The sequence below is a fragment of the Nannobrachium achirus genome (assembly GCF_963921795.1).
Source record: "Nannobrachium achirus genome assembly, chromosome: 12".
NCBI lineage: Eukaryota > Metazoa > Chordata > Actinopteri > Myctophiformes > Myctophidae > Nannobrachium > Nannobrachium achirus.
Genome location: NC_137832.1, coordinates 37,009,794 through 37,037,404, shown reverse-complemented (window position 1 = coordinate 37,037,404; position 27,611 = coordinate 37,009,794). Strand labels below are relative to the sequence as shown.

Here is a 27,611-nt window from a genome sequence, read left to right as displayed (position 1 = left end):
ATGTTGCAGTGATGCTGTGAGATCATCGTGGCAGGAGGGTCTATAAGAACACCAACCTGGGGACGTTTTCTGACTTATTGATCTGTCATCTTCCATTTAATGTACATCCTTAATACAAAAATTAAGTTTATTTTTGAATGCATAGTAAAACAGGCGATAAAACAATTTGACAGTTTAATGTACAGGACACAGAAACCAAGTTGTCATCTAAAATCTATTGTCACCACCAGTGAAGAATTGGCAGAGTGAAAAGAGATTGTATTTTTCTGATGATAAGTCATGTGATTCAGAATTCCACCCATTTAATTCCACGTCCCAGTTTTTTACCCCTGGCTGTACAATATATTGACCTTCCAACTGCTTTGTAGGTGGATAATTAAATGTTCATATTCTCTCTATCCATTCATAATGTTGTTTTTTCCTAAAAACAGTTTCTGCATTACATCATGTTGTCATCACATATACTTGCAAAATCTTTCCAAATCTGCTAAACCTATCAAAGGTATGTATATGTTCTGTATCACCGTCAATGTGCACGTGCACATATAATGTGAAATACTTGGGAGAACATTGTGTAAAAATATGTCTAGGCTAAAAGCATGTTGTAAAATCAATGCATGCGGTTTACACACTCACTTTAACACAAACTCGTAAACCAAGAGACACTGACTTCCAGGTATGGCTCAGGAAACCTGCTGCTACTCCTAACAATAACTTAATAAACATGAACTTAACTAAAACAATAGACAGAAGCGTTGCTTGGGTCAAGAGTGTGAGTCCAACAATGCAAAGCGTTCTGGAAAGCAAGTGTTTTTGTTTTTCTTTTGAAAAGATGCATAACAGAAATATTGCTGCTCTGACATTTGTCTCTGACGCCCTGCTGTTGTGGTGCTTCAGTTTACTACTACTGGCATTCTCTGGCGATGGCGTCCACTGGCAAAGGCAAAGGATGACGCTGATGTTATGATTGGTTTGTTCTCGCTGTAGTCGAGGGGGGCTCTTTCCCCCCCCCCAGGCATTCGGGCCACCAAATGCACATGTTAGGATTCCTTGTTGCAGTCACGCTGAGTTCACATGAAGTTAGATACTGTCTGGAGGTATACTGTCTGTAAGTAGTGTTGGGTCAGGTGCAGCAGGATAAGTTTGATTTCTTCTTGGTAGCTGTCAGGCTTGTCACCGATTCGCAGCGCACATCAGAATGACCCTGCTTTTTCACCTCTCTGAGGCATAGAGAGAGAGAGAGAGAGAGAGAGAGAGAGAGAGAGAGAGAGAGAGAGAGAGAGAGGGGAGTGGGAGGAGGGACAGGATGACAGGGATAAAGGGAGAAAGTATGAAGGAAAATAATGTCCAAGAGAGAAGTGTACAGAGGAAGTGATGGAGGAGGTTAGGAATGGGAGACATAAAAGAAAAAGAGAGAAAGCGTAGAATATGGATAAAGGAAAATGATGAGAAAAGTCAGGTGGAAGAACAGAGAGAGGGAAAAGGGGCAGGAAGATAAATTAAATGTCAGTTTATATGTTATCCACTAGAGGGCAGTAAAGGTCAAGATTGTGGTTCACATATCAGGTTAACCATGACCTGTTGTTACCTGTCCTGCTGTAGAGTTAATGCATTTGTATTGAGAAGTTTTAGCAGGGATAGTCTGTAATCAACACACTATTTCATCAGTGGCTCTGACAGATAAGGATTATCATCTAGTCCGAACTAGAAAACAAATGTCACATCCAACAAAAAACCCATCGCTGTTTCTATTTTGTGTAATGAGTGAGTGGACAAGAAATCCTGAGTATCTTTACCTGGCCAGGTGGAGGACAGCTTCCAAAACATTGTTTCCATCCTTGGCACTTGTCTCACAGAAGAGGGCATTGTATGTCTGTAAGGGTGAAGCATAATACAACTAAATATTAACCATTGCTGTAGTCGACAGCTGCCGATACGTTCTTGTTGCTCTGTGGTGTGTGTGTGTGTGTATGTGAGTGTATACGTGTGTGTATACGTGTGTGTGCGTGAGTGTGTGTGTGCGTGTGTTCCCTACCATAGATAGTTTTTCTCCATAGCTGGTTGGAACACAGCTGACTCCATTCTGTAGTGCCTCTTGTCTCAGGTCACTCTTATTAGCCACCATCATGATGGGAATATCATCTGAGGACACATCCTGAAACACACAGGGGAAGATGCCACAATTCAACACATAAAGTACATACTAGCATACTTGCATGCGTTGTGTACTCTGTGTAAATCAATAGAAATTAATCCAAACATAAACATCACAGAGTACTAGACTGTATCTATAAATATGTATTATGGCTGGGTGATATCTTCAAATCAATATCAAGATTATTTTGCCTCGATTACGGTAATGAATAAATGAGAGGTTATGCAATATTTAAAATATTTTTTATAGCCCTGATATTGTATACTTGTAGACATCTGACAATGCATCATGCAGACACTTTCACACAAAATGGCCACATTACAACAAAACACGTACTGGCATGCTGTATATTCAACACTTACGTATGTGCTGCATGTAAAGAGAGAAAAACAAGCCTGGTTTAACATTCAGATAGTTTTAACATTCCAAAAATATAACCTCACGATGCATTGTCCTCTGTGTTAATTTAACATTTATGAGTAAGGGTCCATTTGCTAATCTTGCTTATCTTTGCCCAGTTTAAGGTTAAATTCACAGAGGATCTTGTAGTGCAGCCACAGTTTGCACAAGTTGTCCACTTGTCAATAGCTTGAATGTCAGTACACAGTAGAATCCTCAGTATTAGTATATCCGTGTTTAATACACAGAGAGTGTACAAATGTAACTAAATGGACTCTTATCGGTCCATTTGATTACAATTGTACACTCAGAGTTAAATAACCACTCGGTTCAATCAATCAGTCAATCTAAATCATCATCATCAATCATAAATCTATAAATCAATAATTTGAACAATTCCGGTTGCTTGTACTATATGGGGAATGACACAGTTAATGTGTGTAGGAGGTAATGAAGTGTTACCTCAATCATCTCCAGCCATTCTCTAACGTTCAGAAAGCTCTTCTCACAGGTGACATCGTACAACAGCAGCACACCGTCCGCTCGGCGGAAATAAGACTTGGCAATGCTGCGGAACCTGCCGTGGGTAGAGAACATGTGAGGCATACATAACCTTTTAGTTCCTCACCATGGGGCCCAGGCCCCCACATGGTGGGCACCAAAGATTACCCAAAGATGACAGATACATGAAAGGTTGCAGATGCTGTAAACTTAGCAGTAAGTAGCATGGGTGGAGATGGATATGCACAACACCATGGTGTAAAGTAACTCAGTACATTTATTCACATACAATTTTGAGGAATTTGTATGTTACAATATTGTACTTTTACTCCACTACATTTATTTGAAAACTTTAGTTACTGGTTACTTTGCAGGTATAAATTATAATATCATAAAAAAATACATAAATCACTTTAGCCCTATTTTACACCTAAGGCTATCATTTGAAAATAGCCAATCACAACGTGTGGCATCACGATGCATTATGAGCTTGTAGTACTGTAGATCTGCTATTTTCAAAAAATATATATATACTTTTACTTTTGGTACTTTAAGTACATTTTGTGGCCAACACTTTCATACTTTTACTCAAGTACATTTTGAATTCCCCATATGGCTTGGCTTACGTACTTACAACACTACAAACACTTCCTTGTTTACATTTAGTGTTGATGCTGTTGGCGAGTCACAGAAAGTGTAAACAGCAAGTGTCCATTCGACACAAAGCATAAATTGACTTTGGTCAAACTCCTACAGACTGAGACAGTGTAGCCTACAATCTTCTACTCAAGCCATTAATTATTTGTCCTTGTTGCTCTTTCTTCTCTCTACTTCAGAAATAAATGCATGCAAACATGAACCGAACATAGACTCTCTCTGTCTCACTCTGTCTCTCGCTCTCACACACACACACACACACACACATGCACGCACCTACGCACACACGCGCGCGCACACACGCACGCACGCACGCACACACGCGCGCACGCACATACGGTACCTTTCCTGTCCTGCAGTGTCCCAAAGTTGTAGCAATGTGGGCTCTCCATCCACAACTAGAGTCTTCATCTGAAAATCCACACCTAGAACCACAAGGTCAGCTTTGCATTACTTCCATTTCAGTCACATTGATTGAACCAACATGTATTCTGCTACTGAATACACTTTGATGGGTAACATTCTTAGGCTATTGATTTTAGGTCTAGGACTAAACTGTAATGTTAATACTGTCTGTGTCAGACAGTATTGGACCTTGAATGTACTACTTTTCAGGAAATGGAAAATAATAACCTGTCTTTCAATGGATCCAATTTGTTATTATTCAGTCACAAGCTCTTGTGACTAAATACATTTCATGGGTTAAATATTTATAAAAACACATACAGACTTTCAACCTTTTGGCCCTGTATTGGGGGCATGTCGCTATAATTCTTTAAATAGCTAAAATAGCTGATCTACAAGCTGGTCATATATATATAATATATATTTTCCCCAACGACATCAAGTGAAGAGTGAAAAAAGTAGGGGATCTAGTATAGATCCCCAAGGGACTGCAGTCAATGAAGCATAAAGGACTAAAATGGTTAATCAACCAGCTTAACAGAGCTGTGAAGTGAATCCAACCCACCCAGCGTAGCGCTGCAGTTTGCTCTGAACTCGTTCTTGCAGAGGCGGAGCAGGAAGCTGGACTTGCCCACGGCAGCGTCTCCGGCCAATACGATCCTATAGGCTTTCTCTGATGTCATGTAACCTCCGTCAACACTGCTCTTCTTCTCCTGTTGGGAGGCACAACACAAACAATGTGTATTCAATATTCAGTGTTAAATAATCGTCCATCTGCTAACTTTTACCAATTGAACGATATAACGTATCTTTTAGCAAAATGCAAGCAGACGAGTCCCGATGAAGCCGGTCGATTTGACATATGGCCAAAACTGTGGGTAACTGAGTAGCGCTGCAAAATAAAGGTTATCCTTAAAGATGGATGGAAAGAAAGAAAGAATAAAGTCGGACAAGTACTAGAGTCTAGTCTGGTTGCCTTTTTAGGGCAACCGCACTAATACAAACTAAATTGGATCCATTGGAACACAGGTTATTTTCTTCCATCTGCTTAAAAGTAACCTTTTATGACATTCATACAAGGTTTCCACCCGACAGAACTGACAGAACAAACTGCTGCATTCCACTCCTTTTTCCCTCCCTCCCAGCATCCCTCTGGTTCCCTGGTACCTGAGTGGTGATGGCTGTGAGGGGTTTCCTGGTTGTGGAGGCTCCAGAGCTCGTTCTAGAAAGAGGTTGAGACGGCTTCCAGTCTAAAAGAGAGCCGGCCTCTGACCCAAAAGCTGATTCACCACCGTCCTGTATCTCAGCCACCTAGACACACAGTGGCGGAAGATTTTGCATCGAACAACAACATTAGATGCAAATTAATACTGGCCCTAGCTGACCACAGGATGATACATTTCGTAAGTGAAGAATAGGAAGACCACCTCCAACCATTGCGGTTGTGTTGAAGGAAGCAATGTGTCGGATGTAAATAAAGGGCATATAAATATTTCATAAAGACAAATTACTTCCGCAACTAAACTTCCGCAGCAGCACACCAAAATGAAGATGCAAGACATTCTCAAATGCAATGTTCCATTTTATTCTGAACGCTACTTGACCACAGGGACGTGCAGAGAATGTTAGAGAGGCAGGGGCTGAAATTTCTAAAAGGGCATTTTGGTGAAAATATTGAAAATAGCAGACCTCCAAGCTCAAAACCCGTCGCGCTGCGACGTGTTATGAGCTTAGAGGACGGCTATTTCAATCTTGACTTCTACACAGAGAGGGCAACATAAGATGCTGCATTAAAGTTCAGGAGAGTTTGGACAAGGCAATTCTTTTGAATGCTGCCTTCAGGTATGGCATGGAAAGGGGGCATTTGCGTTTCTTTCACCTTAGTAAAAAACTGCATTAATTGTCTTGAGAGGGCACTTTTTACAGATGGATAAATGGGCAGGGGCTCAAGCTCCCTTTGATGTCTATGTGTGCACGTGTCTGCTTGACCGCAACATTGCACATTCCTTTACATTCAATATTTTCCAACAAGCTGTTTGAGCAGTAGAGGTGTGCTTGTGTAGCATGCCATGCGTGTGTGTGTGTGTGTGTGTGTGTGTGTGTGTGTGTGTGTGTGTGTGTGTGTGTGTGTGTGTGTGCGCGTGTCTTACATCAGTGTCAGAGTCGTCTTCCATCACGCTGTCCTCCTTCTCGTCCTCTCGTCTCTTGTCGTCGTCCTCCTCCTCCTCCTCCTCTTCCTCTTCTTCCTCTTGACCCTTGACCTCGTGCTCGGAGTCGTAGCCTCCTGGGTGGGAGGAGCCCCGGAGGGTGGAGCGGCCGCTGTCCATGTAGCTCTCAGGCAGGCTGTCCTCCTCACATTCACTGCTGTACCTGCGCTTCAGGCCTGGGTCACACATAGCCAGGGCCAGGCTGTCACAGTGACTGTCCAGAGGCTCCTCCTCCATACGTTCATAGAACCTGGTAGGGAAAAAAATGAAAACATAATACTGTATCATCCGCATAACACCAGTGGTGGACAAAGTACTCAAATATTTTACTTAAAGGAGCTATAGTCAACTTTTCCATGAAAAACGCAAGCTAAAATAAAAATGTTTCGAAAATATATTAAAAAAAAGATTACGCTTCATATATGTGTTTCTATTAAAAAAGTTCCACAAAAAGTGTAAAATAATTATAAAATAATCATGTTGGCCATTGTCAGCCTGACTTTGTTTACATCAATCCATAGAAGAGGGATGTAAACAAAGTCAGTCTGACAATGGCCAAAATGATTATCATTATCATTATTTTATGCTTTTTGTGGTCATTGTTGAATAGAAACACATATATGAAGCTTAATCTTTTTTATAAAATATTTTTGAAACATTATTTTTATTTTAGTGTCGTCGCAACGCCTTGTGAACTTGTAGATCGGCTATTTTCAAATGGCTGAAATGTATACAGGGCTGAAGTGGTTAATGTATGTTTTGTAATAATAATAAATCTACAAAGTAACTAGTAACTAAAGTTTTCAAATAAATGTAGTAGAGTAAAAGTACAATATTTGGATCCAAGATGAAGTGGGGTAGAAGTAAAAGTATTGGAAATACTCAAGTGAGATACAAATAACTCAAAAGTGTACTTAAATATAGTACTTAGTTACTTTACACCACTGCTCAACCGCCAGTACTTGAGTCAAAATGTGGATACTGCTGGTCAGGTTGCATTCACGTGGTGCTGTTATTGTCAACATGTTAACTTTTCTTCTATCGTGTGTTGTTAAAACGAATGCTTATTCTAAAACAACAGAAGCCTACGTTCCAGTTTCTCAGTACACCACCTTGGAGAGTGCCCCAAACAAATACCTCAAAGCAGCAGACTCAACGTTTACTTGACCACTGTGTAAATACACAGTCATATGTTCAGGCCAGGGCAAGTTGTGCAGTATCAGGAGTAACATTGTCTTATTGGCATTCACAGTCAGAGTACAACATGGGTTTTTGTGTTGCATCAGCATACTGTATAAATGCTACTAACTGCTTAAAGTTATACCATGTAACTTTTTTTATAAAACAAATCTTAAAATTGTCCTAACTGTTAAATCGATAAAGTTTTAGAACCCCCACTCCGTTATTTTCAGCTTCTGAAGCCTTCTCTTTATATGTTTTCTACTTAACCGTGACAGGGGCGGGATTTCCCGGCAAAATTACGTCATCACACTACCGGCCAATCACAGCGAGGGTTATACACTGCCGGCCAATCACAGCGCATCTTGAAGTGGGGTCGCCATATTTGTAGTCGCCCGTGTGTCTCTATACTCAAAAGGTAATCTCGCCTACCAGGCAGGGTGAAGGAGTCCGTTTCTCCGGAATGCCTGAACGCACAGGAACCAGGGACCCCTCTAAAGATAGCTCTCGGCGAGGTGGAGGCAGACACGGGGGTGTGAAGGTACGAAAAACGTCCGAAAGACGCGGACGCGACCGCGGTTTGCTATAGGGCTAATGACCACTAGTTGAGCATCTTACACAGTATAGCTTTAAAAATGGCATGCTAACTTTATGAATTGCTCTAAAGCAGTTGTCATAATTTTAAAAGGTTTTGTTTGTTTGTTTGTTTGTTTGTTTCGTTGTTTTTACAAAATGCATTATTTAGGGGCAACCAGACTTATTAGTGTTGAAATGTGTGTCTTTACAGGTCTTACCTGTCCATTAAAGGGTATGGTGATGAGGAGAAGCAGATGCCTTTACTTCTGTTTTTGCTCCCTATGTCCAATGGAGACAAACTGCTACTCACCTACAACAATGAGACTGTCAAACAGGCAGTGTATGTACTATTTACTACAGCACAGAATGTGTCACCTTTACCTTTATCTTGTGTAGATGCAATAATGTGGTTGATAATCAGACACATATGAAACTGAATGACTCAATATCTGATTGCTTTACTGTATACTGTGTCCTTTATATATACTTGTATTTACTGTATACTGACAAAAAAGAAACTATCAATATGTGTGCATGTGTGTGCGTGTACTGTATGCGCACATGCGTGAGTGTGTGAGCACTTACTTTGCAGCGCCTTTCAAGTGCGGTTCTCAGACCATCATTAGTGTCATGGAGCTTTCTGTTGGCTGCCCTACGCACACGCACACACACACGCACGCACGCGCGCGCGCGCACACACACACACACACACACACACACACACACACACACACACACACACACACACAAAATGGAAATGGAACGAAACATGTATTTACTGTACAGTACACAATATAGTTAAGGGTACACTGGTCGCTTTATGCATCACCACAGCGTTACAGCAGGTTTTTTGGCACGATCACGCACATCACATGCACTGATGTGCACGCGCGTGCACGCTAGAACATGTTCCCCTCGATTCATGAGCGAGGAACCCAAATGGCTACTTTGCATAACAGGTTTACAAGTGAGTGTCCAAAGGTGTCCTCACATAAGTGGTGTTTCTATAAAGCCACTTAATGCGCATTAACGGCTTATTCGCAATTTTTTTTTTATGGAAACACTTCAAAATACGAATAAACTTTCATTATCCGCAAAATAAATTATCCGCTTGGAGGAGGTGGATTTTGAGGCTTTATCGAATAAACTAAATGCGCATTTGTGAATGGAAACGAGTCAGACAATAAATGCGAATAGATTATGACGTTCTGGGTCCATATCGTCCTCCAATTTAACACTTTCCCCTGCCACTTAACGTCCGTTAGCCCACAAAACAAACCGGTAGTTGTTGTGTGGGGAACACACACCACTGACTATTGCCGATGATGGAGAGGTTATAGCTTTATGTATTGAGAGGAACTCTTGCCAATTTCGTAAGAGACTCGTCGCCAATTGTAAGATATTTAAAAGTTATTTGGGGCCATGATGATTGATAACCCCTTCTTCCCACTACTAGACAGCGACCGAGTCACAGCAGTCAGGCGTGCAGTGCTCAGGTTCGGTCTGAAAAAATCAGCCCAATCAACTCATGCGACCGTCGCTAATTCGAATGACACCCGCAAATGGAAACATGCTAAATTCGCTTTGTCTTAATGTGTATTTCTGATAATTCGCTTCCCTAATTTGAATAAGTTTATGGAAACATGGCTATAGACTGTATACGTAACACAGCATTTTGGCTACCGTAGCTACTGCTGCCCAGTGCTGCCAGTATCCTATCTGCACACGAGAATGCCTCAGCCACCGTCGAAGAAGAGAAAGATACTTCCTTCAAAGCAAACTTTTTAGTATCAGCTCACGGCATTCCTTTGCGAAGATTTACAAAGACTAAAACTAAGCTAAAAATGTGGCGTTTTCTATACAAATGTTTCCTCCTATATATACACCTGTAAAACAAAGTAAAGTTAATCACACATTAAGGTAAACTGTACGGGATGTAGTACACGCGCCATCATTAAAATAGCATTCCGCCAGTAAAAAGAATTACCATTACACCCTGATTATAGTCATATATTTCCCCCAAATCCCCTCAAATCTATAAGCTCACAACGCATGACGTGTGTGTCAAGTTTATGAATTTGTTGTAGACCAGCTATTTTTGCTTATGGTCAAACAACTACTGTAAGTACAAAGGACTTAAAGGCCCAGTTCACCTCTGGGACAACCAGATCTTATTTTTAATTTTTTAATTGTTTGTATTTCAGCATGAGTAGTGATGCATTTTGCATCATATGATGCATCATGCTGCAAAAAATAACTCAGGAGTGTGTTGATCGTGTCCCAAACAACAATAAAATAAGATCTGGTTGTCCCATAGGTGAATTGGGCCTTTAAGTGGTTAGCTCCTTGTAAAATCTTTTGCGTGCATGTGCATGTGCATGTGCACGTGCATGTGTCTGTGCTTGCGTGTGTGTGTTATCCCACTTACTGCAGAATCTCTATCTGTCTCTCCAGGAGGTCTCTCTCATCAGAGTATTCCTTCATCAGCTCTTCATCTCTGCACACAAAACAGTGGTAAACAATATGCCATTGGAATGATGAACACAGCAGTGGTCCCACCTGTCATTAACCACATGAACCCTAGGGTCCCAATTTAACCCATTCAGAACGTGTATCATTATTATTGTGTATCATTATTTTATGCTTTAACTATTGAAAAATAGCAGATATACAAGCTCACAGCGCGGCACCGAGTGTTTGAAAAATCGTGAAAATTAGAATTTTGAGCCAATTCTATAAGTGTCTTTTAAATCCTTCTAAGATTTTTTGAAAAACCTATGTTTTGTATGTCAGCAATCTGGCTATAGCCATCGTCAAAGAAAAGGTCCTTTTCACTTAACTGGAGCTCAGTTAGTCTGTTCTTGAGAGACTACTATGTCAGTGGTTCTCAAGCCTTTTCATGTGAAGGACCCCCAAAATGATGTGTATTTGGCCACGGACCTGCATCTCAAAATATTTAGTTCCAGGGACCACCCAGAAGCAAAATTTGAGTTACAATCGTTCGATTTGAAAATACATATATTCAAAGATTTGCACACATTTTCACAACTTTTTCAAAAATAGCAGATCTACAAGCTCGCAGCGCGGCACCGATGCGAGTATATATATATATATTGTATATCTGCTATTTTTCACTGGTTAAAGCATTCAATCATTCTAGGCCTAAATGTTAATTCAGAGAATTCTGAGAAAACAGGCAAACATTTAATTTAATCAAAAATGCGTTCAATCTCTCTCTCCCCTGACTGGATGAAAATGGTAACCCAAATGAAAATGTATTTTCTGTTTATTAAAGAGTTTGAGAGACAAGGAGACCACTGTTACCGAACAAACACTCTACAGTATATATCAATGATTACTACCAGGAAATAGAGATTTTAAGCAGGAGCTCAGTTCGGGCTCTCCCCAGGTTGGCAGAGGGAGAGCAGAGCAGTGCCCAGGATTACAGCTTAGGCAATTGGCACTGGGTGAAAAATGGGTTACAAAATTGTGTGGGATAAAAATTAAAAAAGGAAATAGAGATTTTAGTTTGGAGATACTTTTAAGTAGTTAAGAAAGATTTTTTGGGGTTCATAGGGGCTCATGTTTGCCTGGTTAATAAACCAGACAGAACACAACAACAACCCTTGGCGGTAGTGGTGTTGTAGTACGGTCTGGAACCGATCCATTGAGATTCTATTTCCTCAACCAGCTTCAAGGGTTGGCCAATCAGGGTTGTATGCTTGGGGCACATGGTTTGGGGCTCGCGTCAGTCACTAGGCTTTAGCCCGCCCCCCAGAAATGAAAGCTCTTCCTGAAATCCCAGACATGTCTTGGTTAAGCTAACAAAGCTCATCTGTATTGGAATCAATGCAGAGGTGACTAAAATACTGCCCCAATTCAAATGGGTGATAATTAGCCAAATTAATTATTTGTTATTTTTGGAATAATCTGTGTTTACTGGATGCATCTTCACATTCCACTGTTGAAAATCCCTGCAGATACCGTACAGTACATACGGTATTATATTTCCAAGCATTATTACTGTCCAAAGTGAGGTCATGCTGACTTTAACAACCAGAAATGAAATAGGATATCGTTGTTGTCGGGTGGAAACCTTGTATGTCCAAAACGGTTTGTTTTGTATTTATCATTTTAAAAAATGATTTAAACTAGTGAAAACACCGCGAGGCGTTGTGTGCTTGTAGATCTGCTGCTTTCACTACTTTTATGCGACGGCCTTGTATGATGAAGCAGGGCTTTACTTTGCTTTGAGATACGAGGTTTCTGCCCGACAGCGACAATATGCTAAATGTACCTCAGGTTACAGCTTACCACTAACTCAATCTTTGTGCCACGGAATATTTTGCCAAGTGCCTCTCAAAACTTTCAGCAGAAAAGAAGTGTTTTGTCGACACTCCAACATCCCCAATATTAACCCATTTAGGCCTAGAATTATTGAATGTTTTAACCAGTGAAAAATAGCAGATATACAAGCTCACAGCGCGGCACCGAGTGCCGCGCTGCGAGCTTGTAGATCTGCTATTTTTGAAGAAGTCGTGAAAATGTGTGCAAATCTTTGAATATATGTATTTTCAAAGCGAACGTTTGTAACTCAAATTTAGCTTCTGGGTGGTCCCTGGACCTAGATATTTTGAGATGGGGGTCCGTGGCCAAATAAAAATCATTTGAATGCAACAACTGATGTGGTTGAAAGGGGCAGACAGTCTCTCCCTGTGTCCCAGTAGCCATGGCAACCCCTCTGAGGCAGTTATTGTGTGTGTGAAGTCACACCAGGATATCCTGTTACACTTGTGAATGAAACGTAAACACCCTGGGAGCTGCCTGTCAGTCAGTGTGGTGGGGGCGTGGCCTCTGTTAGGCCTCTCTCTCATTGTCTCCACCAGCCGAAGGCTGAGGGAGAGTATGTTTTCCCCTCCGTCCGTCCGTCCGTCCGTCCGTCCGTCCGTGCGTCCGTCCGTCCGTCCGTCCGTGCGTCCGTCCGTCCGTCCGTGCGTGCGTGCGTCCTCGCAGTTTGTGAGCAGCTAATCTCAGTCACCGTTGGCCCGATCGCTGCCAAACTGAGCACACACACTCCCTGGATGCCAATCTAGAACCTCTGCCCCACATTTTTCAAATCAGCCTCATGGTGGCGCTATAACAGGCCGATTTGTGTGGCCTGGTTGTTACCAGCTAATCTCCGGCGCCGTTGGCCTGATCGCTGCCAAACTGAGCACACACACTCCCTGGATGCTAATTCAGAACCTCTGCCCCACATTTTTTAAATCAGCCTCATGGTGGCGCTATAACAGGCTGATTTGTGTGGCCTGGTGGAGACCTGTGCTCGGAAGAGCACTGCTTCTAGTTCTCACTCTGTTTCTTTCTGTCTCTCCGTCTCCTGTGCGGGGTTCCTTTCAAGGTAATCTGAGTGTGTGTGTGTGTGTGTGTGTGTGTGTGTGTGTGTGTGTGTGTGTGTGTGTGTGTGTGTGTGTGTGTGTGTGTGTGCGTGCATGCGTGCGTGCGTGCGTGCATAGGCCACATATTGGAAATAATGATAGACATCAAACTAGTTGGATAATTGTTATTCAGGTGGAGGCAGGAAGCTGGAAAAAAGATAATTAAGGTTACTGGTAGGTTATTGGTTACGATTGCCCAGCAAGCACGGTCAGGACCAGGACCAATCAGTGACGTCTCGATTGGGGCCAGATCAAGTCAAACCATGACTAGTCAGATCTTGCTTAGAATATCATCTGATTTCAACCAACATTAATCCTGCCCACGAAAACAGACATCCTGGATTAATCAGAGAAGGTCCGATTGAGGCCAGATAAATATCATAACTAGTCAGATATGTCCCAGAATATAACCTTACATGCTCATATTTCAACTAACATTACAAACAATAAAAATTATCCTATAGTCCATACGACGTCCTGGTAATGAGGTCAAGATCATCCCCATATGGGCTGTAATCTGGCCTAGTTCTGAACGTCACCGGAGGACGTTATCATGACGTCATCATGACGTAATTTGGCTTGCAGGGTGGTTATGCAATATTATGTCTAGTTGTATACAGAGTTACAGAATAAGAGTTTGTGTGTCCCTGTATGTGTGAGTAGGGGAGACAAGTAGGAGAGGCAAGTAAACTTGTCTACCGTTTCTTCTTAGTTAAGTAAAATAATTTCTAATAAGCAGTCACCACCAGGGGTGCATGTTGCGCGGTGTGCACGCGATGTGGGTGATAGTACTGTAAAAACAATCACCATAACACCCCTGGTCACCATAACAAATCAAAACCCATCAATCCTTCCATCACAGCACACAAACGATGATAGGATGATACAAAGGAGAGAGCACTACTAGACTATAGCGAACTAGACCGACCTTTCGGTGTTCATGCTGTGGTCTGTCAGTTCCATCTTCAGTGTGTCCATCTCCCCCTGCAGGCAGGCGATGTTGGTCTGAGACTTCAACAGCTCGTGTTTTAACTTCTGGTTGTCCTGGAGCCAGAGATGCAGAAGCGTGTATCAAAACACTGTTATGGTTCCAGCCCCTCCCCAAGGAAGCTTGTGATTGGCTGAACCAGAGGTATAGGGAGCGCTCCGTTGTGTTCACCTCGACCGCGCGGAGGTGCCGAAAGTCGGGGCGACGAAGATTTGCTATTCTGTCCATAACGGCACATAACTCGGTAACGGCGAGTCGGCTCATGCAAGCGTCGCACCGCTCGCTTGGCGGTGTCTCACTTGGCTCAAGGTCGCTTGAGACGGCGGGCCTCCGTCATCTCCTCCGAAAACAAGCGCTATGGCCTTGGAACCGGAACAGTGTTTTGATTCACGCGATGCAGGAGGAGTGCCTGATTTATTCCTAGATACACGATGATGGTATAGCGCACAGAAATAGCCGATCTAAGCTCTTAACACAACGCGACGGATTGTAAGCTGTATCGGCTATTTTTGGTGCATGACACGATTTGCCATAAAGTGGAAGAAGATAGAAGGGCTACAAGGAAACTAACTCCAGCTGACCCCCCCCCCCCCCCCCCCACAACACAAATAATCAACAACAAACCTACTGTAGTCCCTGTTTATAATTTAAAACGGTGTGTTTGATGGGATGTCATGCATAGCACAATTTCAAGATAATGCGGTATGTGAAAAAGGCAGCGAAGTTGAATTAAAAGTGAATCTCACCAACATGAGTTCGTTAATCTTCTTCTTCAGAATGGTGCTCTCATCCTTTATGCTGATGTTGTTGTACTTTTCTTCTATCTAAAGAGGTAATAATAACACTGTGAATACATGCATGCATACATACACAAATAAATATATAAATTACATACATATTAACCATTTATTTATGTCCACACAAAGGAGAGCATACAAGGACACAAATATATATAGGTCCATACATACTGTATTAACTGTACATACATACATACATATATATATATATATATATATATATATATATATATATATATACATACACACATACATAAAGACATACAAGTTTGTATGTATGTGTTTGTTTGCTATTTTGCAGCAAATACTGTATAATCCACTCTGTTGGTTGGTTGGTCAAAATGTTCATGTCTGAGTGCTGGTCACAGCTTATCACCGATATGAGCTTGTTTTTAACCATGTCTCACTGAACTTATCTGGCTTATTTAAACATGCAAAATGAGCCTTATCATAGCTCGTACAGTACAGTTTTAATGAATACGGTAAAATTATCATTATTATCACATGATAATAACAGTATGTTTGGAAAACATGTCACTTATGCGATGCAATGCGACAGTGAGGGACGCCACTTAATTGTAAGCTATTAGCATTCAATGAGATTTTGATGTGCTCATTTAAGATCCATTCCATGGGGGAACTGTGCAGCGGTGAAAGTGTTTACATACAGTACAGACATTCATGGATGCTGACATGAAACACTTACCACCTGCATCCTCTGGATCTTACACTGGAGCTCATACACTTCAGTCTCATAGCTGGACCGCAGCTCACTCAAAGCTGCCTCTGTCCGGTGGGCCTCCTACACACACACGCACGCACGCACGCACGCACGCACGCACGCACGCACGCACACACGCACACACGCACACACACACACACACACACACACACACACGAACAAAAAACATCAGTTGGTCATTCATACATTATGTAAACCTAGACGTGTGTGTGTGTGTGTGTGTGTGTGTGTGTGTGTGTGTGTGTGTGTGTGTGTGTGTGTGTGTGTGTGTGTGTGCGCGCGTGTGTGTGTGTGTCTACCCAGTGACGGAATGCAGGTGAGATTACTGTAGGTTAGGGCTTTTCTTAGTCAAAGCAAACAGTAGCTCCAGAATAAACAGGGTCGATGGTACACTTGCATAACATCTCTCTCTCACACACACACACACACACACACACACACACACACACACACACACACACACACACACACACACACACACTCACACACACACACACACACACACACACACACACACACACACACACACACACGCACACAGTGATAAGACAAGGTTTATTTTCCCAAAATTCCTGTGTATGAAAATAAGTTAAACACAAATTTTCCCTGCCTAATTAGTGACAGTATTTCAAAACAAACATGGCACATTTGGGCACAAAAAAAACAAAAACAACAAACAAATCATATAAGCCTTAATTAATCCAATTGTCACTTTATAATTACAAGAGTTCTATGAGAGTGTACTGTATTTTGTACCTCTGAGTCAGCTGCAATGGAAAACAAAATATTGTTATCTTACTTTTCTATGAAACGCCATGGGTTTCCACAGACCTGGCATTTTGATACTCTAAACTCACACTCTTAGTTAGCACTCAAAGCTTTTGCAGTGCCGACTCTAATGAGAGTGTGTGAAAAAAAAGCAGAAAAGAAAATTACAGGACCCCAATATTGGAACATAAGCCCCTATCATAACTTTGCACCAGACAAAGATTAAAAACATTAAACATTATGATTTTTCCACATACAAAGTAAAATGATCAGTGTTAATTCATCCATTTGTAACTCTGAGAGAGTACAAATGTAATAAAATAAATCCACCCATGAGCGCCCATTTAGTCAACTCTCTGAAATAAATTAACACATAGATTAATACATAGATGTATATAACACAACCCCCGAATCTGAACGAATGTCCCAATTTTATTTTGAATAGTTCCTTTAATATCAGTATTATGAATAGTAATAAATAGTATGTGGTACAACATTCCAAAATGTAGATCAAGCAATTGAATGTTGATATTTCCTGCCATTGAACAACAGGACCAGAAAGCTTAATTTAGTCCAAAAGTACATAGCCTGTTTCTTTATGGATAGTTTTTGTATCTACACAGCACTTCATACTTATCATTATCTATACCAGTGTTTCTCAAACTTTTACATTTCAAGGTCTCCCCTTAACGCTGACAGTGTGCAAATGGAACCAAATGGACCCGTTAGGGTCCATTTGGTTCTATTTGTACACTGTCGGAGTTAGAGACTTGTATGGGTCCATTCAAACCCCCATTAAGGAACCCACAGAGTCCCTGGAATCCACTTTGAGAAACACTGATCTATACAAATATATATTCAACACTAGAGGCCTAAGCATTGCAGCATTCTATTCACTCTAATCTAATTTTAAAATCTAAGATCCATACAGGTGTGAAACCATGATAATGTATTATACTACACCCTATTGGTCGGAGTGTCTGAGGTTGGAGCAGTAATCTGATATTCAGCTGTACATACAATGTGTTTGTGTTTGACATGAGGGAAGAGCTAGGTAGACCCACCCTGCTTATCACTTTGCCTAAACACTTAAGAGAACCACTGCGGGCGGGCATGATAACTGGATAGCTTGGAAAACCGGAAATATTTGACTGGGAGGGGAGGACGAGGTCTGATCAAGCTGTGTATGGGATTATGTTTACAGTATATGCTATGTAATCTGTGTTCTATGTGTGCCTTTGTGTCTGGGTGTGTGTGGGGAGGGGGGGTTGAATGAGGGTGTGGGTGTGTTTGTGGGTATTAATTTGAGTCTATGTTTTTGTTTTTTTGTCGCTATTTAGTACCGCGGTTTTCCCAGTGACCCTGAGCGCAACGGTGGGGGCTGATGGGCAAGGAGGGTCGCGAGCTTATGAGAAACAACTAAAATAAGACCTTAAAACCTGGCGAAAACAGTTGCATGCTTTAGCGCAAAATGACGATAAAGGAAATCATTAAATTCTTCACTTCACCCTTCATACAGTACCTTTAGGGCGAGGTCGCTTCTTTTTACTGGTTTGTTTGTGCGTGCGTGCGTGCGTGCGTGCGTGCGTGTCTGCGTGCGTGCGTGCGCGTGTGTATGTGCGTGTGGGTGTGTGCGCGCGCGTGTGTGTGTGTGTGTGCGTGCGTGCGTGCGTGCGTGTGCGTGCGTGTGTGGGTGTGTGCGCGTGTGGGTGTGTGTGTTACTCTGTCACCTGCTGCCGTATCTTCCTCTCAGTAGCTTGAATGCGTTGATCCATCTCCTCCTCCATCTCACTCAGCTGCATTGATGCCTGGTCCTGTGCTCTACAAGCAACATGCTCTTATCAGTGCATTTCAACATGTCCACTCTGTCATATTTAGTCAAACCATCTATTAATATAGAGCATGAATTGTCCATGAACTGAATACCAAGGACTTCTGACGTAATAAATACCGTAAAGGACTATTTGGGATGCTCCTTTTAGGCAGGGTGTTTAACTGTACTTGTACTGTACTATATTGTTATTGTATTGACTATACTTGTACTGTTCTCCATTTTTGTCTAATAAAATACTCAATCAATCAATAAAGCCGCGGTTCCCAAGCTTTTCTAGATCAGGGCACACAATCAATCAATCGATTGTGATTCTGTCTTGAATAAATGAAACATAATAACATAGTATACTTTAAATTCGTATTCGTATATACGGTCGCAATTATTTATTTTGAGTATTGTACCGGCCTGCCCTGTGCGATATTTGTTTAAAAAACCTAAAAGCCACAGAAATGTAATTTCTATTTACATATTGCAATATTCAATGCCAAATAACATCATAATCATTAATCACAATTATTGCGACCGAAGGTCGCATATACTCTGAAGAACCGTGTCACTTGAGTGTCCTTCCTTCCTTCCGTATCCTCGTGACCGTCCGTATCCTCTGTGATGTCAGTGTGATGTCAGCGAGTTGTGACATCACTTCCTGTACAGGGCGGCTACACGAAATGTGGATAACACTATATATGGAGATAGTCCAGTCCATCATGTCATATGGGACTACCGTCATAGAAAGTAGCCATTGTTAGGCCGGAGTCATTGGCTGTCTAAACATGGAGATGTGGATAACACTATATATGGAGATAGTCTAGTCCAATATGTCATATGGGACTACCGTCATAGACAGTAGCCATTGTTAATCCGGAGTCAATGGCTGACTGTCTGTACAGGAAGTGATGTCACATGACATACTTTTTATGCCCATATATGAGTCCTAACATGGAGATGTGGATAACACTATATATGGAGATAGTCTAGTCCAATATGTCATATGGAACTACCGTCATAGACAGTAGCTATTGTTAGGTCGGAGTCAATGGCTGTCTGTCTGACTGTCTGTACAGGAAGTGATGTCACATGACATACTTTTTATGCCCATATATGAGTCCTTCTGTACCACATCTCCATGTTTAGGCAAACTCCACACAGAAAGGCCCTATCGCCAACCCAACCTAGGGTGTGAGTGATAGGGCCTTTCTGTGTGGAGTTTGCATGTTCTCCCCGTGTCTCCTAGGGTTGATACCCTCACAAAAAAATGAACAAACTCCAGAATGACAACAACTAGAATCGTCAGAGAAACGCTGTGGTTGGCCATCTAAGATGGTCAAGAATTGGCGCGACCTCGCCCTTTAGGGCGAGGTCATTTGGACGTATACATGGAGAAATGGAGCAAACCTGTTTGGCCTAAACATGGAGATGTGGTACAGAATGACTCATATATGGGCATAAAAAGTATGTCATGTGACATCACTTCCTGTACAGACAGTCAGACAGACAGCCATTGACTCCGGCCAAACAATGGCTGTCTGTCTATGACGGTAGTCCCATATGACATGATGGACTGGACTATCTTCATATATAGTGTTCTCCACATCTCCATGTTTAGGCCCTATCGCTCACACCCTAGGTGGGGTTGGCGATAGGGCCTTTCTGTGTGGAGTTTGCATGTTCTCCCCGTGTCTCCTAGGGTTGATACCCTCACAAAAACATGAACAAACTCCCCCCAGAATGATAACAACTAGAATCGTCAGAGAAACGCTGTGGTTGGCCAGATAGTCAAGAATTGGCGCGACCTCGCCCTTTAGGGCGAGGTCGCATGTCACCCTGAGGTCGCATTCCACCCTCAGGTGTCTTACTAGTTTGTATGAATATAAATCGCCTTACAAATGGTGGTCATGATGGTGACAGCTCTACAGTGTGTGCGTGCGTCGGTGTGTCCTACCGTTTGACAGCGAGAGCCAGGTTCTCCATCTCTGCATGACGCTGTCTGAACTCCCTGGTGAAGTTTGTGATCACTCTCTCAAAGTGAGGAACCAGCCTGGGCTCCGTCAGGTTGATGTTGTGGTACAGAGTAGCTACCTGTTCGCTGCTGGAAGATAGTCACATAATGGTGACAATACGTTGATACTCTTTCACGTCTCCCATTTAGAACGGGTACACATTATTGTGTATCATTATTTTATGCTTTAACTATTGAAAAATAGCAGATATACAAGCTCACAGCGCGGCACCGAGTGCTGCGCTGCGAGCTTGTAGATCTGCTTTTGAAAAATCACGAAAGTTTGAATTTTGACCCAATTTTGACCGATTCTATAAGTGTCTTTTGAATCCTTCTAAGGTTTTTTGAAAAACCTATGTTTCTATGTCAGCAATCTGGCTAGCCATCGTCAAAGAAAAGGTCCTTTTCACTTAAATGGAGCTCAGTTAGTCTGTTCTTGAGAGACTACTATGTCAGTGGTTCCCAAACCTTTTCATGTGAAGGACCCCCAAACTGATATTTATTTGGCCACAGACCCCCATCTCAAAATATTTAGTTCCAGGGACCTCACAAAAGCAAAATTTTAGTTACAAACTTTCGCTTTTAAAATACATATATTCAAAGATTTGCACACATTTTCACTGCTTTTTCAAAAAAAGCAGATCTACAAGCTCGCAGCGCGGCACTCGGTGCCGCGCTGTGAGCTTGTATATCTGCTATTTTTCACTGTTTAAAACATTCAATAATTCTAGGCCTAAATGGGTGGTTAATGTCTAATCTTGTGTACTGTACATACCTGCTGTTATGTGGACCGAAGTGTTACCACCTTACAATTTATGTCTAACCTCTAGCAAGTACATTCTGTACCTGGTTTATGCTATGTGTATTTATGTAGATTTTTTTCTCTCCTTGACATGTTTTTCTTAACTGATGAATTTTCTTCTTGCCCGCCCCCCCCCCCCCCCCCCCCCGACTTATTTTCTTTTCTCTGCCATAAAACAACAGAACATTATGGAGCTTGCACAAAAAACATTTTTTTAACCACTTTTTTACACCACTTTTACACCACCTGTGATGTGACAGTAAAGTTGATTCTTGATTGTCAGCTGTGGTTCTCAATCTTTTTCATGTCTAGGACCCCCAAATGTCTTCGGCAAGCCCAGGTTCATTAACAGACCCAGCTGGAAAACCTCTTTTTTAAAATTGCTGTAGTTGAATGAACAATGATTCGTTTGTCGTTTTATCTATTTATTATTTTCATTCCATTCTAGCAGCGGAAGAAACAAGCTGCTGACGATAACAGATGATAACATCTGAGCATGAGCTGTAGGGTTTTATTTATTATTGGCCAGCCCTTCAAGTAATATAACATCTCAACCTGTTTACCTTAGCTCTGAGGCTAATAGGACATTTAAAATTCATTGAAACAAGCTGTAAACTTTTTTGTGTCATACTTCTCATTATGGTGGGTCAGATCATGTATGTTACATGTGACACATATGTTTTATGTCATGATCAATAAAGATATTAATCAATCAATCAATCAATCAATCAATCAATCAATCAATCAATCAAACAAACAAACATAAACTAAAGATTATCTTAACTTTCAGATAATGTTTGCCAAAAACACGACATTCAGTAAGTCTTCACCACAGTGGCTTGTATAGCAGGATATCGTTGGCTAGAGGCACATGGTATAATAGAAAGGTTTTCATGCAAGTCAAGTCAGGGCCTCAGTAACCTAGTTCTCTCCTGTGTCAGAGCAGCACAACACACGCATGTCATCAGGGGCGTCACGCCAAATTCTGGGCCCTGGGTACAAGGATTCACTGCGGGCCCCCCATGAATGTTAACTATTGAAAAACAGCAGATATACAAGCTCACAGCGCGGCACCGAGTGCCGCGCTGCAAGCTTGTAGATCTGCTATTTTTGAAAAATCGTGAAAATGTGTGCCAAGAAACCTGTTTCCATGTCAGTGATGCTCAAACTTTTTCATGTGAAGGACCCCCCCATCTCAAAATATTTAGTTCCAGGGACCCCCCAGAAGCAACATTTTTGTTACAAGTGTTCACTAAAAAAATACATATATTCAAAGATTTGCGCACATTTTCACGACTTTTCAAAAATAGCAGATCTACAAGCTCGCAGCGCGGCACTCGGTGCCGCGCTGTGAGCTTGTATATCTGCTATTTTTCAAAAGCTAAAGTTACTAGGGCCCCTCCACCTTGGGCCCTAGTAACTCAGTCCCACTTTCACCCCTTGTGACGCCCCTGCATGTCATGCAGGTAGAGAGTGTTTGACATAGCCACAGTCCTTCAGGCTACATACGTACGGTAGATAATCCTGTCAATACCGCAAGGCTAGACTGACACAATTTGTACTGTCACACACACATGCACGCATGCACACACACTTTTTTAATAAGCTCTATATTCAGATCGTAAACATTTGCTATAGTGCTTGTTCAGTAACAGGGGTCTTCCCGTAATTCCAGCTCTTTAGTAAACACAGCATACTGTACATTTTCAAGTCAGGATTCCAATTTCATCCAAACAGGAGAGAGAACTCTCAAGTGAAACATGTGAAATTGGAAGTGATGAAACCAAAGAAATTGCTATCCATGATACTGACCTGTATCATGGTCAGCATCATGTCACAGGGCTGTGACAAGGCCTGACATCCCTGTGACAGGCCCTGTATGGCAGTTTTGATAGTTGATTTGACTGAAAAGACATGATAATCCTACAGCCTACATATCCTGCCTCTGTCTAACATTATAACATTAAACTTTATCCATACAGCATTTCCAAGCAAAAAGGCTTTAGTTAGTAATAAATATCCACCAATGCAGTGTTCTCAATCTTTGTTAATTTGTTGCATTAATGACCCTCAAAGGTTTTAGTCTTGTGAGAGATGCTTTCATATTTAGTCTTTATGTTCATTGAGATAAAGTGCACAGGGTGGTATGTGATTTTAGGTGATAGTGTGACAACATGACATGGAGTCTTCCCTTTACAGAAACAGCTTCGCGCTATTCTATTCTATTCTCTTCTAATGTATCCTGGATAGAATATAGAATATAGCATAGTCCTTAACTGATGATTCTTCAGATATAAGTTCTATTTCTCTCACTGTCTATCATCATACATTCACATAACACGCACACCCACAAGCACTTGCCCACACAGTATCCACTTTCACTGAAGAACAAAATACTTCCCTTAAGGAAGTAGACCTACTTTCATCATTTTCTCAGCAGTCAGCTGTTTGCTATGACCAGCGGGAGATAATGGACTGTATTGAACTGAGATTAAGAAGATGCCACCACTGACAATCAGTGCCCCAGATACCTCAGCATGGCAGAGAGCGAGGTTGGGTCCCATGCCAGGCCTGGGGGCCAAACTACATGCACACCCATATCAAATGTATGATATTTGAACTTGATTCAAACAACTAAAGCCTGAAAATACTGCAGATAATTATCGCTTTCACTACTTCACTGTTTAGCTCATTTGTAACTTGTTAAAAGGCTTGGGTGATTTTTCTATGAGTCCATATTTACAGAAATACATTTATAGGAGTAGAAGGCTAGTTCAAGAAAATGCTTCCCTTCCATGCAAATGTATGAGTATACTAGCAAATGTATGAGTATACTATTACTAGAGAGTAGCCTTAATTGCAAGTCTGATTATGTTATGTTTGTTTTTCCAGTCTATTATCAAAAGGAAAGCAAAAGGCTGTCAAACATTCACTTCATACTGTGCCTATCATATTTTTATAATAATAACTCTGGCTACTGTTCATTTAAAGCAGTGGTTTTCAACGAGTTGTCCAGGGACCACCAGTGGTCCTTGAGGGGGTCACAGGTGGTCCACAGCTAAATGATGGGGTCCACCTTTGGGTTCCCATCATTTCAATTGGTCCATAACTCTCGAGAGTGTAAAATGAAACCAAATGGACCCATTTGGGTTCATTTTATGCTCTCAGGAGTTAAAATATTGTTAAACATCTGCATTTCTCAATTTACAAGAATATAGTCTATAATTAGAGAATACAGAAATGTTTTTATTTTGGTCAACGTTTGTCGTTTGTCTGTTCTGTTGTCTCTCCTAAACACCACATCAATAGGCCTACATGGAATTGTGGATAACAAAATATTTCAAGTTTTGGGTGTGAGAGGCTGAATCCTCGTCAAATGGTGGTCCGTGGCTCAAATGCCGAATAGATAATGGACCTTAATATGAGAAAAAATATTGAAAACCACTGATATATAGCCTAAAGATAAAGTCACGGTCTTCACTTGTTGTCACCTGGGGATGAATTTGGCCTGGTCCCCGAGACGGTGCTCGAAGTCGTCCCAGGCAGCGGACTCGGACACTCCGCTGTCCGTCTCCATGTCCATGTCCAAGCCGCTGGTCAGCTCCAGCAGGGTGACCGCGCCGTCCCGGTCAGCGTCCAGTCGGTGGAATATGTCCTCCGCCTCAGCCGGGGAGACGTGCAGCTCCGAGCAGATGGTTAGAAAGACGTTCCTCTCGATCTGCCCACAGTTCTCCACGACGTCGTGGAACAGAGCGCGCAGCCTGTCCTGCTCCAAAGCGCTCATTCATTCCCCGCGGCGTTCCACAGGAAAACTGGTTCTAGTTTAAAGACGATACAGATGATCTGACCGTGGAGAAACTTCAGGTTGTCACAATTGTACAATATCCGATAAAACTAAAGGTTTTCGTTATCCATAAACCATAAAGGCTACGCGCACACAGGCGCTATAGGCCTTTGTCCTACTCAAATTGTCCGGTTACCCATTTTGAAATAAGCTAATTCTTGGGAACAGAAAAATATATATTTAAAATATAGGTCTACATAAATACAAATGTTAAATAGGCGGAACTAGGCTACTATTCAATTCAATTGGTGTGTTGAAGTATTTCCTTCTTCAGCCGGTGTAAATGTCCTGTCCTGTCTTGTAGTTGTGTTCCGTTAATCCGCAGGTGAAGGAACCCAGTAGCCGTACGTGCGTCAGGTTGGCAACACCCTCTCTCTCTACGTCGCAAACTGTGTGGGCTGCCTGCCAACATGCCGATAGAATCACCTGCTGTAATCGGTTGAATAAACTTTCTGAATCAACAATCTTCAAAACAGAGCTGTATCCATGGACATTCTGAGCCAATTTGACATTATTAGAAAGTCAATCTAAGTTATGTCAGTCTATGACAGTGTCTACTATCCTGTGCTTCTGGTCGCACTGGTTCCCAAACACTGGGAACACATTTTAATGGGTCCCTTAATTTTTTGTTTTCTACATTTAAAAAAATATAGGCCTATATTTCAAAACATTTTCCTAAAAAGCTTTTCATGAAAAGAAAAATGTAATGACTTTTCTAAGTCATTTCATTAATACCGGTAAATAAAAGAAAAATCTAAGATTCCATAAATTAGAAAACAAATATTTAAGAAGTAATGAAAATAGCCCAACTCTTTTTTTTCTTTTCTTTTTTGTACTGAAGAAAAAAGAGTTGAGCCGGAAGGCAAAGCTCTCTGTCTACGGAGCAATCTTTGTTCCTACTCTCACCTGAAGTGTGGGTCATGACCGAAAGTATAAGGTCACGGATGCAAGCGGCCGAAATGAGTTTCCTCAGACGGGTGGCTGGTATCTCCCTTAGAGATAGGGTGGGAAGTTCAGTCACCTGAGAGAGACTTGGAGTAGAACCGCAGCTTCTACACTTGGAAAGGAGTCAGCTTTGGTGGTTCGGGCATCTAGTACGGATCCCCCCGAGCGTCTAAGGTCCTCGATGCACGTCCCACTGGGAGGAGGCCCCGTGGCCGTGGCAGACCAAAGACAAGATGGAAGGATTGATCTCCAAACTGGCTTGGGAACGCCTCGGTATATACTCCCAGAGGGAGTGGATGGATGGATGAAAATAGCCCATCTACAAGCTCACAACGCGATACTTCTAGTTTGGGTCCTGGGCAAACACATAATTTCTCTTTTGGGTCTCAACCTGAAAAGTTTGGGAACCACTGGTCACCAAGGTGAAAACAAGATTTAGAAGGCACATGCCAGCATAGCATTAGTGGAGTTCTCTCCACTAACGCCAGCACAGCACACTGAGTCTGTCCATACTGGCATCAACATTGTAGGGCATAGCCTACTTCTCAGAACAAAACTTTTACCGCAACTTTTAACTCATGTGTGGAACATCCCACAAGGTGTTGTCACAGTCTAGACTAGGTCAGTGGTTCCCAAACTGGGGGTCAGGACACCCAGGGGTGTCCTCAAATTACTTTTAGTGGTCCCTGATGGAATTTTGGATCATATTCCATATTGATGAACAGTTTTCCCCAATCATAATAAAATACTCCACACACAAGAAATGATGAATGTCCACACCAGGGAATATGCGTTTTTGTGTTGAAGTTTAGTCAGAGTTCAAAGTACTGTACAAGTACAGTAGAGCAAAATCACCCATCGTAGCTCTCTGAGTACAAAGCATAATGATTCACAGATATATGGAGTTTACAGAATACATTAGTCACATTCTGATTGGACAATTAAACATAACATGGATGGGATGTTGTTGTGACTGAGTCTCGTGGACTCAGAAGCCAAGGCTGTAGAATGTTTTGGCGTTTTTATTATCCCGTGTCCTGGACACTTTGACATTTCGCTGGTCAATCTTTCTGTCCCTGGAGTGGGGCAGATTCTCGTCTCGTGCATTAGTTATCAGATCAAAACATCATGACATTGACACTGAAAATGGTATCTATACCATGTTAAACAACAATAACATATTTTACTATCAATTCCCTCCTGAGATAGCATTTGAAGTGTTAAATGTCAAGGCAGCATAAACAACCAGGGAAGAAAACATGGGTTCAACTTTTTAAAGGTATTTGAAACAGAACTTAATAATTGAACAATTTAAGTCAAAACATTTCGATAGCTTTAAGTTTTTTAAAGAGGAGAGTCAAAAGAACTGTATATTTCC

General features: G+C 41.8%; 1 protein-coding gene across 2 annotated transcripts; it reads right to left on the bottom strand.

The window, feature by feature from the left end:
* Positions 1-106: 106 nt before the first annotated feature.
* Positions 107-25,591, bottom strand: rasef (RAS and EF-hand domain containing). Of its 2 annotated transcripts, none has more exons than XM_080738313.1 (17): positions 24,936-25,591; positions 20,586-20,732; positions 18,540-18,630; positions 16,006-16,101; positions 15,249-15,326; positions 14,443-14,558; positions 10,508-10,576; positions 8,665-8,731; positions 8,298-8,389; positions 6,268-6,574; positions 5,285-5,428; positions 4,683-4,830; positions 4,056-4,137; positions 3,017-3,131; positions 2,036-2,155; positions 1,797-1,873; positions 107-1,220 (listed from the first exon to the last, which is right to left on the bottom strand). In XM_080738313.1, exons 1-17 carry the CDS (start codon positions 25,226-25,228, stop codon positions 1,124-1,126), a joined length of 2,139 nt encoding a protein of 712 aa, XP_080594439.1. In that variant the 5' UTR covers positions 25,229-25,591; the 3' UTR covers positions 107-1,123. The 2 variants fall into 2 exon arrangements, with proteins under 2 accessions (XP_080594439.1, XP_080594440.1); XM_080738314.1 differs by having other exon boundaries at positions 20,586-20,729.
* Between the last annotated feature and the right edge of the window lie 2,020 nt (positions 25,592-27,611).